The sequence below is a fragment of the Coregonus clupeaformis genome, unplaced genomic scaffold (genome assembly GCF_020615455.1).
Source record: "Coregonus clupeaformis isolate EN_2021a unplaced genomic scaffold, ASM2061545v1 scaf1233, whole genome shotgun sequence".
NCBI classification, from domain to species: Eukaryota; Metazoa; Chordata; class Actinopteri; order Salmoniformes; family Salmonidae; genus Coregonus; species Coregonus clupeaformis.
This window is the reverse complement of record NW_025534687.1, coordinates 76,613-91,371: the sequence shown is the minus strand read 5'-3', so window position 1 is coordinate 91,371 and position 14,759 is coordinate 76,613. Positions and strand designations below refer to the sequence as shown.

The following is a 14,759-nucleotide window of genomic DNA, read 5'->3' as shown; positions in this document are numbered from 1 at the left end:
TGGTGTATGTCTATAAGGACTACATAAAGATGGTGTATGTCTATAAGGACTACATACAGATGGTGTATATCTATAAGGACTACATAAAGATGGTGTATGTCTATAAGGACTACATAAAGATGGTGTATGTCTATAAGGACTACATAAAGATGGTGTATATCTATAAGGACTACATAAAGATGGTGTATGTCTATAAGGACTACATAAAGATGGTGTATGTCTATAAGGACTACATAAAGATGGTGTATGTCTATAAGGACTACATAAAGATGGTGTATGTCTATAAGGACTACATAAAGATGGTGTATATCTATAAGGACTACATAAAGATGGTGTATGTCTCACCTGTGATCTCTTTTGGCTCAGGACAGTGAGGGTATGTGTAACGGAGTTGGAAAGCCTCCATTGGTTTTTGTACAGGCATCGCTTGTTGTGGCGCTCTGAGTCTTTGGATCAAATCTTTCATTTTCTCAAAGCGATTCTTCTCTACTTGACTGAAACCTGTTAGCAAATTATGGGCATTGGACAAGTTGAATGCATGTCTATGGTGAGTGAGACAACCTATTTATTTATTTTTAAGTGACTGTACATACAGTGGGGGAAAAAAGTATTTAGTCAGCCACCAATTGTGCAAGTTCTCCCACTTAAAAAGATGAGAGAGGCCTGTAATTTTCATCATAGGTACACGTCAACTATGACAGACAAATTGAGGAAAAAAAATCCAGAAAATCACATTGTAGGATTTTTTATGAATTTATTTGCAAATTATGGTGGAAAATAAGTATTTGGTCACCTACAAACAAGCAAGATTTCTGGCTCTCACAGACCTGTAACTTCTTATTTAAGAGGCTCCTCTGTCCTCCACTCGTTACCTGTATTAATGGCACCTGTTTGAACTTGTTATCAGTATAAAAGACACCTGTCCACAACCTCAAACAGTCACACTCCAAACTCCACTATGGCCAAGACCAAAGAGCTGTCAAAGGACACCAGAAACAAAATTGTAGACCTGCACCAGGCTGGGAAGACTGAATCTGCAATAGGTAAGCAGCTTGGTTTGAAGAAATCAACTGTGGGAGCAATTATTAGGAAATGGAAGACATACAAGACCACTGATAATCTCCCTCGATCTGGGGCTCCACGCAAGATCTCACCCCGTGGGGTCAAAATGATCACAAGAACGGTGAGCAAAAATCCCAGAACCACACGGGGGGACCTAGTGAATGACCTGCAGAGAGCTGGGACCAAAGTAACAAAGCCTACCATCAGTAACACACTACGCCGCCAGGGACTCAAATCCTGCAGTGCCAGACGTGTCCCCCTGCTTAAGACAGTACATGTCCAGGCCCGTCTGAAGATTGCTAGAGTGCATTTGGATGATCCAGAAGAGGATTGGGGAGAATGTCATATGGTCAGATGAAACCAAAATAGAACTTTTTGGTAAAAACTCAACTCGTCGTGTTTGGAGGACAAAGAATGCTGAGTTGCATCCAAAGAACACCATAACTACTGTGAAGCATGGGGGTGGAAACATCATGCTTTGGGGCTGTTTTTCTGCAAAGGGACCAGGACGACTGATCCGTGTAAAGGAAAGAATGAATGGGGCCATGTATCGTGAGATTTTGAGTGAAAACCTCCTTCCATCAGCAAGGGCATTGAAGATGAAACGTGGCTGGGTCTTTCAGCATGACAATGATCCCAAACACACCGCCCGAGCAACGAAGGAGTGGCTTCGTAAGAAGCATTTCAAGGTCCTGGAGTGGCCTAGCCAGTCTCCAGATCTCAACCCCATAGAAAATCTTTGGAGGGAGTTGAAAGTCCGTGTTGCCCAGCGACAGCCCCAAAACATCACTGCTCTAGAGGAGATCTGCATGGAGGAATGGGCCTAAATACCAGCAACAGTGTGTGAAAACCTTGTGAAGACTTACAGAAAACGTTTGACCTGTGTCATTGCCAACAAAGGGTATATAACAAAGTATTGAGTAACTTTTGTTATTGACCAAATACTTATTTTCCACCATAATTTGCAAATAAATTCATAAAAAATCCTACAATGTGATTATCTGGATTTTTTTTTCCCTCATTTTGTCTGTCATAGTTGACGTGTACCTATGATGAATATTACAGGCCTCTCTCATCTTTTTAAGTGGGAGAACTTGCACAATTGGTGGCTGACTAAATACTTTTTTTCCCCACTGTATGACCAAGCAGAACAGTTTACATATGACCAAGCAGAACAGTTTAAAGTGGAATAATGCAGTTTGATGGCATGATGGGATACTTTAAATCACAGAGTCAGTAACCGGTCTGTGACCTTACCCATTTTGTCTACATTTTCACCATTTACGCCGTCAGTGAAATCGCTCTCATCTTGGATACCCAAAATGAGGAATTTGTGGTAGTAGGTGTCCAGTCTGTGCTGCTGGAGAAGGTTGTATATGGTATCCATCTAGATAGAACAATCAGGTCAGACATCAAATATGTTGATGTTTGGCACAGGACTTTCCCTCTCTGCCAAATAATCCACTGCAACAAGAAGAAGAAATAGCGTTTGTTTGTAATTCACTTGAGAAAAACTAAGAAAGAACAGGGATTGTATCATGTCGACGTCTTTTTATTCTCTAGAGAACTGCCGTTTCTTCACAAACTAAAATGTTTTTTTATTAGTGTTATTTTAAATGTATGAGTATGAACATACCTCCAACCTGCACTGCATACCTTAAATCACTGGATTTGTACTTAGTAATGGCTGTGACAATAGCTTTGACTGTTTGTTGGCCTTTTAAGTCCTCCGGCCTCATGTTCTGGAGTAGCCTTGGAAAACTGAGTTTTTTAAAGACATTACACAAATAGGTCTGAAGCAGCTCACACACCTGGGGTGTATTCACTAGGAACCAAACAGAACCTAATAGAACCAAACATAACCAAATAGAACCAAACAGAACCTAATAGAACCAAACAGAACCTAATAGAACCAAACAGAACCTAATAGAACCAAACAGAAGCAAAAATAAGTAAATGGAACAAAACTGGGAGGGACCTACCTGAATTGGTCCAATAGAAACTCTTATTTTTCGTTGCAAAACGTTTTGGACTAATGATTACACAACTGATTAAATGTATTGCATTCTAAACTGAAGTCCATGATAAGTAGATTTTTGGAGTCAAGTGTGTTAGTAGTGTGTGGGACAAAAGTGTGTCAATCAGAGCTGGGGGACGGTTTTTCAAAAGTGACCTGATTGGATTACCCCTATCGGATAGGATTAGAATAGTTTTTTTTCAAACTGAAAAATAGGATTCTGATCCACCGGAGAGGGATAAGGATTTGGTCATCCAATCTGACCTTTAATCAGGGATTGTAGGTCGTTCTGCGTTTTTCAAAACTCAAAGGTAGTGATTAGAATAGTTTTGATCCCAAAAATCAGGATTATCTTGATTCCACTAGAAGGGTGGATTTAGAAAGGTGAAAGGTACTACAACCAAGAAATGTCAATGTAACTATGGAGAGGTTGAAAAAACCAAAGGTTCATTATGTTAAATTGACCGCAGTATAGGTAGGCCAATGTGGTCAGTTGTTATATTGAGAAGTGTCAAATAAATGCATCTATTTACTTATAAGTGATATGCAGGCTCTATTATTTTTAATCAAGGTACCTTATTCATGTAGTTTACTCATTTCTGTTTCCTTGACAGTGAAGAAGTAGTACCACAACCTGTCCAGTAGATGGCAGGTGTGCCTGTTCAAAGCACTGAACATCTGGATTGTGATCTTGATATTGTGGTATCTGGATCAGAATGATCCTATCCAATTATTTTCTGGAAAACCGGCTCAAAACGGACAGATCGATCTTGTCCTGGATAGCAAAAATGAGGATTACAGAATCCGGATCATTCTGATCCCCTAAAATGTTTTGAAAAACCGCCCGAGGACTGGAGTTGCTCATCCCTGGTCTGGAGTATGCCAGGCTATGCCTTAACCAGGCCTTACCTTGGTCTGGTGTGCATTAGTATTACAGGCCTATATTACATGTCATTATTTTTCATGTTGACATTATGAATCAATGATATTAAATGTGTGCATTTTTACAGTGAGTTTAGCTAGATAAATGTGACCACTTTGAGCGCGCGATAACGTTAGCTAGCTGCGCACCGTCAGGCCCAGCCAGGTAATAATGGACAACTTTTTCAGGAACTATGCAATAATACTCACCTTTACACACTGAAGGCCTGCCATTGGGTCTCTATCATAAGTGACAGGAGTTATATAGCTATGCCTACTCAGTCGGCTACGTTTACACTACGGAGACGAAACGTTTGATAGCTGGGTTCAGCAGCTGCTCGTCTTCAACACAGTATCAACGTTTTGGGGGATTTTCTTTTGTAACTACATTTTCATTTCCGGATTTCTACACTTGTTTTTACTGTTGGAAATCTGTCGGATTGATCACCAGGGAACTCCTGTCATGATTCCAGTGCGTCTTTTGCACGGTGCACACAGGCGAGTCGGAGAGCAGTTCTGTCCTAACTGCGCTGCGCTGCGCGAACTGAAAAATAGGACGGTCCTTAGGACTAGTTTGCACTTCACGGATGGTGAATTATTCTGCCGAACGTCTATTGAATAGCTATTGTTTTGGTTTTAAGGAAATTCCTTTTTCATTCTATTTTATTTTCTCATAATGTCAGCCGCTGAAGAGAGGTAAGTATTCCTGATATTGTTGATGGTTTAATTTGTGGAGCAGATTGATTTCATGATTTGGACAACATTGAGTAAATATATTAATTAATATTGCAAACATAATTTATGGTAAAATATGCTGCTGTCTAAAAACACGAATATCTTACTTTCTAGAGAGCAACAACACTTTTGCAGCTATTCTGTTGGTGTAGTTCCTACAATAATTCATGCAGTTTTTTGAAGGGTGCGATTGTGCGCTCCTTCAACAGATTCCTCTATTACAGATAGCGAGCTACTTAAAGTGATTGTTATTTGAAGTTTTTAAAAAATGGATCCTGTGACTGGTGTATCTGATAATATTGACTCATGTAGGTCACCAGGTATAATTTCCAATTTGTGAAAAGTGCATGCATTCAAAACAGAGATAATGCCAATGTAGACAGACTAGCTGTCTGAAACCCGTGTTGCCCATTGTTCCTCAAAAGAGTGCATCATGCATTCTTCAGTAATCACTTTTATTGACTAATGGCTCAACAGCTTAATTTTAATGATTAATGAACCACTATCCAATGACAAAATACCAATGGCAAATCCAGCTCCATTTTACATCACTGTAACATAATGTTGTCATTTGCATGGAGCAGTTTCTTTGCATCATTTTTTCTTCAACCTCCTTCCAAGCACATAGTAGGGCTATGAGAATCTCTGCCTCAGCACAATTCCTGCCACCTGATCTGTCCCTGTTACACAACCCATGGTTTATGCAGACTCCCCCCAGAGGATTGGATAAGCCACTCGGAAATAGTACCCCTACTTGAATGGATAGTAGACCCTCTTCCTCCCACAGTGCAGCAAACGGAGATGCAGATTATAATAAGTGGGTGGTCAGTAAGGTAGCTAGATGGACCTGAGGCCTACTTGTCTAGAAACAGTTCTATATGTGTCTTGTTGTGATGTGTTCTCAGTATACAGCACAGGAGGTTGGTGGAACCTTAATTGGGGAGGACGGGCTCGTGGTAATGGCTGGAGTGGAGTTAGTGGGATGGTATCAAATACGTTTGTTTGATGCCATACCATTTGCGCCGTTCCAGACATTATCATGAGCCGTCCTCCCCTCAGCAGCCTCCACTGGTATATAGGTCAGGTTAGAGGTGACGTCCACTAGCCCACACTAGGTCATGGTTTCCTACCAAGGCTCTTAATTCCTGACCTAATTCCCTCTCTGCCAGTGAGCTGTAAATAATGAGTTTTTTTAAAGGTTGGTTTAGTACAACAATAGAACCTTGGAACAGTTTTGAGTGTGCGTTCAAATGTGGGGTGTTTTGAGTGAACAAACTCTGCAGACATTTTTCATTAAATGTTTCATTGGAAGTACAATAGGCTACGTAGCTTTAATCACAGCCTGCATATACAGTAAAATAGCACTCTGAGGTGAAAGGCTTTTTCTCAGGCTAGTTCCTCTTAACATGTCTCTACTGATTTTATTTGAACTGGTACCCTATGCTAACTGACCCTCCTATCCAAAGCCACTTATATTACAATAACTTTAGCTTGACTTACCCAACCTCACCTTGTTGCTCTGTGTACCTCCAGTCCCATGTTGGTGTCGTATATGGGCTGCTCCAAACACCAGCCTCCAGGGCCTCTGTGTACCTCCAGTCCCATGTTGGTGTCGTATATGGGCTGCTCCAAACACCAGCCTCCAGGGCCTCTGTGTACCTCCAGTCCCATGTTGGTGTCGTATATGGGCTGCTCCAAACACCAGCCTCCAGGGCCTCTGTGTACCTCCAGTCCCATGTTGGTGTCGTATATGGGCTGCTCTAAGCACCAGGCCCCAGGGCCTCTGTGGTGCTCCTGATGCCCCTCACTCACCGCTGAAGTTCCCAGGTGGGCGAGGGACTGGCAGGGATCCCTCTCTCCATGTGCTCCTTCACAAAGTGAGTCCCTATAGGGCCCCATCCCAATAGCCAAACAATGCATTCTTCCTTCATTGAAGTTATCAATCAAAGATCTGAGATAATTGGATTGGTTAAAGCAATGGGGTTGGAAACCTGAATTTCACTTATCCAAACACACAGGTCATAAGGGAAGAAATTAGGAAGGATGTCTGTTTTTATAACCATGAGGACTTTCCGAAGATTAATGGTAAAAATGTGCTAATGTTGTCAAAAGATACATTGCATCTTACTGTTTAGCTTTATAGTCATAAGCCTACAGGCCTTTCATTTGATCTATGCTCCATCTATCATTTGAGAGACTACAGTCTATTTACATGGTTTGTTTAGCTACTTGTTAACATGTTCAGGGATGTGGGTCACTGTGTCAGGCGCCAAAACCCACTCTCATTAACCCAGAAAGCTACTGAACCACAAAATGACACAAGCCCAAATACACTCAACATTCCTGCACATACCCAAAAGCATGCTCTTAAAGTTAGGTTAATCCTTGCTACTTTCATAGTGAAAAGTGACCCTTGTACACAAGGACAAGTTTCACCCAAGACTGCCTGTAATGACTCAACATTTGAGAAAAGGCAGAGAATGGCTTGAATATTGCTATGTGTATAGGTTAATGTCGGTCACTGTATTGATCAAACAGCAATGGTGAAGAGAGTAATTCTGCTGGAGGTCCATTGGTTTGAAAATATTATGCTCATAGGCAAATCATAACAACAGGAATCCCTTATTTAAGATAGATGCTAGATCAGGCTAAAGTGTAACCTACCTAGTTCCTAGATTAATAGCTGACAAAGACCTATGTTATGGGTCGAAACCTTGTCCATCTAATAACTGTGGAAGTTCTGTATCGAACAGTGTGCCAATACGTTTTGCTTTCCTCTCTCAGGATGGAAGGCTGACAGTGACCCAGGTGACCTCTGTTCGTGGAGCTCTCCCCATCCTGCACTTTCACTACCAGCTGAGCGAGCACCGCAATGCATGCTGGGAGACTGTGTTCACCTCAGACAGCCTCTTCCTGGAGATCCCAGAGGGGTCACTCCCTGAGGGCAGCAAAGAGGGGTGAGGAGGAACTGCCGTCTATCCTCGCTGGCTTTATAATCATGCATACATACACCTGTTATAACCATGCATTATGCCATCGGGAAGGCTGGAATTAAGTCTAAAAAATACATTTTAAAGATTGTCAGTGAAGGGAAATATATATATATAAATCATTTCAAACAACAACAAATTCTTATTTACAATGACGGCCTACCAAGCGACAGAAGGCCTCCTGCAGGGACTGGGGCTGGGATTAAAAATAAAAATGTAGGACAAAACACACATCATGACAAGAGAGACACCACAACACTACATAAAGAGAGACCTAAGACAACAACACAGCATGACAGCAACACATGACAACACAGCATGGTAGCAACACAACATGACAACAACATGGTAGCAACACAACGTGACAACAACACGGTAGCAACACAACATGACAACAACATGGTAGTAGCACAACATGGTACAAACATCGTTGGGCATAGACAACAGCACAAAGGGCAAAAAGGTAGACAGCAATACATCACGTGAAGCAGCCACAAGTGCCTGTAAGAGTGTCCATGATTGAGTCTTTGAATGTAGCGATGGAGATAAAACTGTCCAGTTTGAGAGTTTTTTGCAGCTCGTTCCAGTCGCTAGCTGCAGCGAACTGAAAAGAGGAGCGACCCAGAGATGTGTGTGCTTTGGGGACCTTTAACAGAATGTGACTGGCAGAATGGGTGTTGTATGTGGAGGATGAGGGTTGCAGTAGGTATCTCAGATAGGGGGGAGTGAGGCCTAAGAGGGTTTTATAAATAAGCGTCAGGTATACAGAGATGACCAGTTTACAGAGGAGTGTAGAGTGCAGTGATGTGTCCTATAAGGAGCATTGGTGGCAAATCTGATGGCCGAATGGTAAAAACATCTAGCCCAGGGTTCTTCAATTCCCGGTCCTGGAGGGGCCGAAACACCTCTGTTTTTCATCCTCTCCCTTCTAATCAGGGGCTAATTCAGACATGGGACACCAGGTGAGTGCAATTAACTACCAGGTAGAAATAAAAAACAGAAGTGTTTCGGCCCTCCAGGACCGGAATTGAAGAACCCTGATCTAGCCGCTCGAGAGCACCCTTACTGCTGATCTATAATTTACATCTCCGTAATCTAGCATGGGTAGGATGGTCATCTGAATCAGTTTTAGTTTGGCAGCTGGGGTGAAAGAGGAGCGATTACGATAGAGGAAAGCAAATCTAGATGTAACTTTATCTTGGATATGCACTGTACTGGGTGGAGCTCCAGAGGACTACTTTGGGAGAATCCTGCATATTACAGTGTGCATGAATATGTAAGGGAATACAAATGAGCAACACTTACATTATTTGAGATACACCCCTCTCTTCTCTTTTATCAGACTCACCAGTCTCCTCATGTTCTCCGAAGAAAAGTTAGGAGTCAGCCATGTGTTTCTGTGGTTCTCCAAAAGCAGAGGGGATCAAGGTATGTCTAAGTCTAGACGTGTTCTTTCATGCGCTTTATATTAGACAAATTATTAAATTAGTTGAATTATTTGTTTATTGATCAAATTAATGTCACTTTAGTAACCTCTAACCGTACTGGTGTTAAAAAAAACAATCAGGAATAATGCAAAGTGCACACTAAAATTGAAAAAGGGAAACATAATTTAGATACTGTCTGAACAGTCACGTTAACAATCCTACGGTTTCTACATCTTTCCAGCGCTCCTTACCAGGACTTTCCACTACATAGGCTTTGAGATTATGAAACCAGGCCACCCTCTGATACCGCCCCGAGCAGATCTTGTGTTTTTGGGCTACTCCATGAGTCCAACATGTCCGGAGTCAGAAGAAGATTAATGCCCTCCTGATCAACCCAAACATCACTAATCTATTGCTCTGGCCCAATAGTCTCTTTTCCATGCCCACCTGACCTTTGTTGTTTTTTTTTCTATGGTGGGGATAGGAAACAAGGAAAGGAAGCTATTTAAGCATATTGGGACAAGACCCATCTCTCTCTTCCCATATGTAGTGCTGTAGTCGTGACGGAGAGCAAGCCCTTCATTCTGTAGACCTCTTTGGTGATTGAACCTTCAAGGATAGAACTAAAAAGATTGATCCTGTTAGGTGGCTGTGTTCTTGACCTCTTGCATGTTGTGTCGCCAGTTGCCACAGCTTCTACTGCAAGTGGGACACTCTGTGCTAAAAATACTAACTTATTATTTTAAACTCCACAGTGCAGCTAAAGGTGAGGGACTCTAATAAAACTACAGTGTACCGGAAGAGGGGGCTAAGGGCAATATGGCACATAACATTGGAATCCAGATGTCTGGATAATGAAATCATGGGTATGCGTTCAGGACTCAGTAACCCTGGTAGATCTTTTTGTTTTACTGAACCGCTGCAACAAATGTATTTTACAATGCAAATGTCTCCGTTGTCTTGGATTGAGTGAATGATCGATGGAAACTCCCATTATTGACATGCAGACTTCAAAGACTCGTTAAGTCAGTGACAATACATCGCTTAACTGTAATGTTGCTCACACTTAAGAGGTTTATCTTAGGTCAGGGGAGCACTAAATACATACATACTGTGTACTAGACTCACTTGACATTCTTCTTGTGCATTCAGTTGAGAAGATTAGGCTGCATGTGTGAAAGCAAGCGCCTACATTCCCCTGTAGCTGATCCAACATACTATACACACATCCCCTTCCTACTTTCTAAACTATTGTGTTCTAGAATTTCTATATACACACACACATTTCAGATTTCCATTTTCATGTAATGACACTACAGATGGAATAAAAGTCCTGTTATACCTCTGTTCTTGTCGGTATTGTGTTTTGGCACCAGTTAACAGCCCATGTGTAATGATGTGAATCAAATTATATTGCCTACAAGTATATTGGTTCTTCTTAAGAGAAACAAGGAGATACTAGCTGAACTTAATAACAAGTGTTTTGCTACGGTGTACGCTACTGAACATGACCCAGTTCACAACACAGTGAAATTCTGTAAACAATCAGGACATACCCTGTGGCCTTAATCTTTCCCTTGCCTTGGCGGGTTACTGAAGTCTTCAAAGTATTTCTGAGAAGTCTGCCTGGATACACAATAATGGTTATCACAACATAATGAAAATAGAGATTATATCAGTACATTTGGTTTCAATGTTTTAATAAAGAAAAAGACTAACAAGAGCGTAACACGTTACGGGTGTTTTAGGAAAGTATGAATTTGAAACGAGTGTTTATTTGTCCTTCTCCTTCTGTTCTTTGTCTTTCTTGTCTTTCTCTGCCTTGGCCTCTTCGGCCTCGTGTCGTTTGATCAGCTCCTCCACCTCTTTCTGTTTCAGCACCTTGATCTTGGTCTTTCCGTCTTCTCGCGTCAGGGTGGCTATTTCCACTGGGGAGGTCAAGATATCCATGAGTCATAACGTCTATGTTCATATCTCAGGCTGCATTACAGACGTATAGCTTACTATATACATCTCTATACAACATATTTATTATATACAGTATTGTGTGTATAATGTACAACAGCTGATGATGTCTATTGTTTTAGACATCATCATCTTCATCATTTCTAGCCTACTCTCCATAGAACAGCTGTGGATTAGGATAACACCGTCCCACTCTACACAAGACCATCTACAGTCTGGGTTTACTCAGTGTGTTCCAAGGCAGGAGAGGCTCAGTAGTTGTTTAGAATGGTGATGTCCGGTGTGGATCTTACCTTTCTCCGCCGAGAGCTTGCTGACGTCCATGGTCTTGTTCAGGACTTTGACGGCCAACGCCAGGGCAGAGGACAGTGACATCTCGCCCTCTTTGAAATCCTGCTTCAACATGGACACTGCAGCCTGGGGAGGAGAAGATACAACATGATGATTTAGACAACAGGTGGGTCTAATCCTGAATGCGGATTGGTTAAAACCGCATTCCAGCCGGTGTCTATTCCACAAGCTTACCACCGGCTAAATCTATGACGTTAATGATGTAACACCTCAGTACCACTCAATGAGATAATTGTGTCTATTTTCATTGAGATGTAGTATGCCAGTTAGGCAGCCATAAGTCTGATATCCAGCCAAGGGCTGAATTGTTGAAATATTATGCCACAAAAGTGTATATTTTCAATTCCCAGTCAACACCGTAGCACCATCTACTGTGACGTTTCACGTCTTTACTTTGTGGCAATGCTACTGCCAAAACAATGAATGTGCATTGTGCCAACGTTGACGACAGCAGGCTTACCGCGCTGTTGTTGCCGATGCAAGTAGCCTTCCATCCTCCATAGTTTCCACTGGGGTCACTCTGGTAGAGCTGGAAGCCGTAGTGTTTGTCCCAGCCCATGTACAGCAGAGACACTCCAAACGGCCTCTTCCCTGAAGACACACAACACATCAAACACAATCAAAACGTGTGCTGACCCTAACTGTACTCTGCTGCCTCTGGTCTGTTCTTTTCACACAGCCATTTGGCCCAGCATGGTTCCAGCAACTATGGTGGAAGTGTAACCAGGGTGGCGTTTACTAGAGAACCCAACGGAGGTGTTTGTGGCCTCTGTCTATTAGCTAACCTCCAAACTGTGTGTAGGCCTGTTTGATGTCACACAACGCGGTCACCAACTGCTCACAGGGGATTGGCTCCTGGTACTGCAGTAGATATCTGTGTGAATTAAATAACACATACACATTATCTGTCAGATAGACACAGTGATAGATTACTAGGGGTGCCTTGTTGATCTTGCACTAACACCATACATGGCTTTGTATATGAATTAATGAACAAATGTGTCACAGGTAGAGACCGTGGACTTTACTACCCTACATACCTCTGTGCTATTAGCCTCAGCTCATTGGTTAGCACGTTAGCATCGGAGGTGATACCGGCAACACTGCAAGCCATGTCTCTGAAACGATACGACACCAAATCAAATCACAGAGCAGTCCATGGGTATAATGTAGCAGCATGGCTGACATCTACTAACAACTGGATGGTGATGGAGCAAAGCATCCCAGCTTCAGAGTAGGAGTGTTGATCTAGGATCAGTTTAGCCTTTTAGATCATAATGAATACGATTACAGGGACAGGGAGGACCTGATCTTAGATCAGCACTCCTAGTCTTGAGACGCTTTATGAGCAGGTCCTGATCTGTCTTGTTGGCATTCTTATAGTAGTGCTACATATAAGCCTGGCAAGGGAGACTATGGTCATACTCACTCATTGAGCTTGTAGATCTTCTCCGAGAAGAAAACCTCATCAAGCAGCTTGTGGATGTTGCGCCTCTCTGCAGCCAACAGTACACCGTCATTTGCTAAAATCCCAAGACATGAGCCGGCGTGGCCAATAGCCTCCATGGCATACTCCACCTGATATAAGCGTCCTGTAAAGCAGCAACTATAAATTGTTGTGTCTGACATGGTTGGTCAGAGAACACTTGACAGTATAGTCTTGAATGTGATGATAACATTCATTATGGACAGTAACTCGTTATTGGAAAGATAACACTTGCCTTCAGGTGAGAAAATGGTAGTCCGGGAATCATATCTACGAGACTACAAAAATAAATAAGTGTTATCAATTTCCGAAGAAAGCACCCAAGTAAAGGTTGAAAGGTAGTCAACTGCATCATATTAAACATGTACAGGTAACTGCCAAAATAAAGGAAACACATGAGTAAATGAGGGATATAAGATATATTGAAAGGAGGTGCTTCCACACATTTGTAGTTCCCGAGTTAATTAAGCAATTAACATTCCAGCATGCTTTGGGTCGTTTATAAAAAGTACCCAGTTGCCATTTTTTTTGGCTACCATGGCTTGAAGAATAGATCTCAGTGACTTTGAAAGAGGGGTCTCAAAGGAGCATACAGGGTTTAAAGGGTGTGTGTCTCAGTCACCAGATCTCAACCTAATTGAACACTTACGGGAGATTCTGGAGAAGTGCCTGAGACAGCGTTTTCCACCACCATCAAACAAAACACCAAATGATAGAAGTTCTCGTGGAAGAATGGTGTCACATCCCTCCATTAGAGCTCCAGACACTTGTAGAATATATGCCATGGCGCATTGCAGCTGTTCTGGCGGCTCACCGACCTATCAAAGTTGCACTTTACCGAAACCGTTCCGCCATTTCCTGTTTGGTAAAACTCTAATAGTTTGCCTAATTTCAGTTTGTGACAAAATAAGCTAGTATAGTGTAGAGAATCATTGTATCATCTAAACCGCTGTGAAATATATTTCCCATAACCAAAAAAATTATATTTTCAGCTGTTTGAAGCTGGTGTACAAAACAGAAAGTAAAAAGATGCAAAAACAAAACTTAACAGGGAGCATAGAAATAGCGCACATAGAACATATATACCGCTTCTTAGTCTTGCGTTCACGTAGAATTATAGATCTATATCTACATTTATGTGAATTTTGTCGGGTCGCCCAAAAAGTGACATATTGCCACTTTAAGACACTATGTTGGTGTTTCCTTTATTTTGGAAGTTACCTGTACATTACAGATAATAACATTAACGTAGCTAGCTACTTACCATGATTCAGCCTGCCTGTAAAATAAAACCTGCGAAACCAACACTTCCAATAATATTAATGAAGGTCCATAATACAAATCTCAAAACAATAAGAACTGCTGGTTAATTCGCTAACGTGAGCTATATTATTTGATTACAAAGAATATCTAGCTAGCCAATTAGAAAGTTAACATATAGCTACAGTAGTATCTGAATTAGCTAGAGTAGTGAGAAAACGTTAGCGAAGTCACGTTAGTTCATTCATACAAGGCAAATGTGTTACAAACAGAAATATGCTAGCTAGCCAGCCAGCATGCTAACCTTAGCTAGCTAACTTTACAATGCCTGGAGAGGCTAGCTGACTTTTGGGGCCGTTTTAACAACAGGTCACGTATATGCAATTTATAAGATATGCCCCCAATGTTTTACTTTTATAGTAAACGTGTGGCTAAACAGACAGTAATATAAAACATCGCTATTTACCTTAGCTAGCCTGATGTAGTAGTTTGTTGCTGACACACACTGCTGCGAAGCAGACAAGAATAACTAAGCACTTCCGGGT

General features: G+C 41.7%; 1 protein-coding gene and 1 pseudogene across 2 annotated transcripts; one reads left to right on the top strand and one right to left on the bottom strand.

Moving 5' to 3' along the window:
• Nucleotides 1–4,568: 4,568 nt before the first annotated feature.
• LOC123486473 lies at nt 4,569–10,736 on the top strand (annotated as a pseudogene).
• Nucleotides 10,737–10,831: 95 nt separating this feature from the next.
• Nucleotides 10,832–14,759, bottom strand: LOC123480971 (proteasome subunit alpha type-4-like). 2 transcript variants are annotated; one of them, XM_045217798.1, is made up of 9 exons: nt 14,681–14,759; nt 14,219–14,247; nt 13,190–13,232; nt 12,898–13,060; nt 12,509–12,586; nt 12,254–12,342; nt 11,929–12,059; nt 11,411–11,534; nt 10,832–11,080 (listed from the first exon to the last, which is right to left on the bottom strand). In XM_045217798.1, the coding sequence occupies exons 2-9, from the start codon at nt 14,219–14,221 to the stop codon at nt 10,926–10,928; spliced, it is 786 nt and encodes a 261-aa protein (XP_045073733.1). In that variant the 5' UTR covers nt 14,222–14,247; nt 14,681–14,759; the 3' UTR covers nt 10,832–10,925. The 2 variants fall into 2 exon arrangements, with proteins under 2 accessions (XP_045073733.1, XP_045073734.1); XM_045217799.1 differs by having other exon boundaries at nt 14,219–14,261; nt 14,681–14,721.

Bases quoted from the DNA above. Each gene is read 5' to 3' on its own strand.
- LOC123480971 (XM_045217798.1), bottom strand. The intron at 12,343-12,508 runs GTATGTAGGGTA...TAATTCACACAG, and splicing joins CTGAGGCTAATAGCACAGAG to ATATCTACTGCAGTACCAGG. The intron at 11,535-11,928 runs GTAAGCCTGCTG...TCTCCTCCCCAG, and splicing joins GCATCGGCAACAACAGCGCG to GCTGCAGTGTCCATGTTGAA.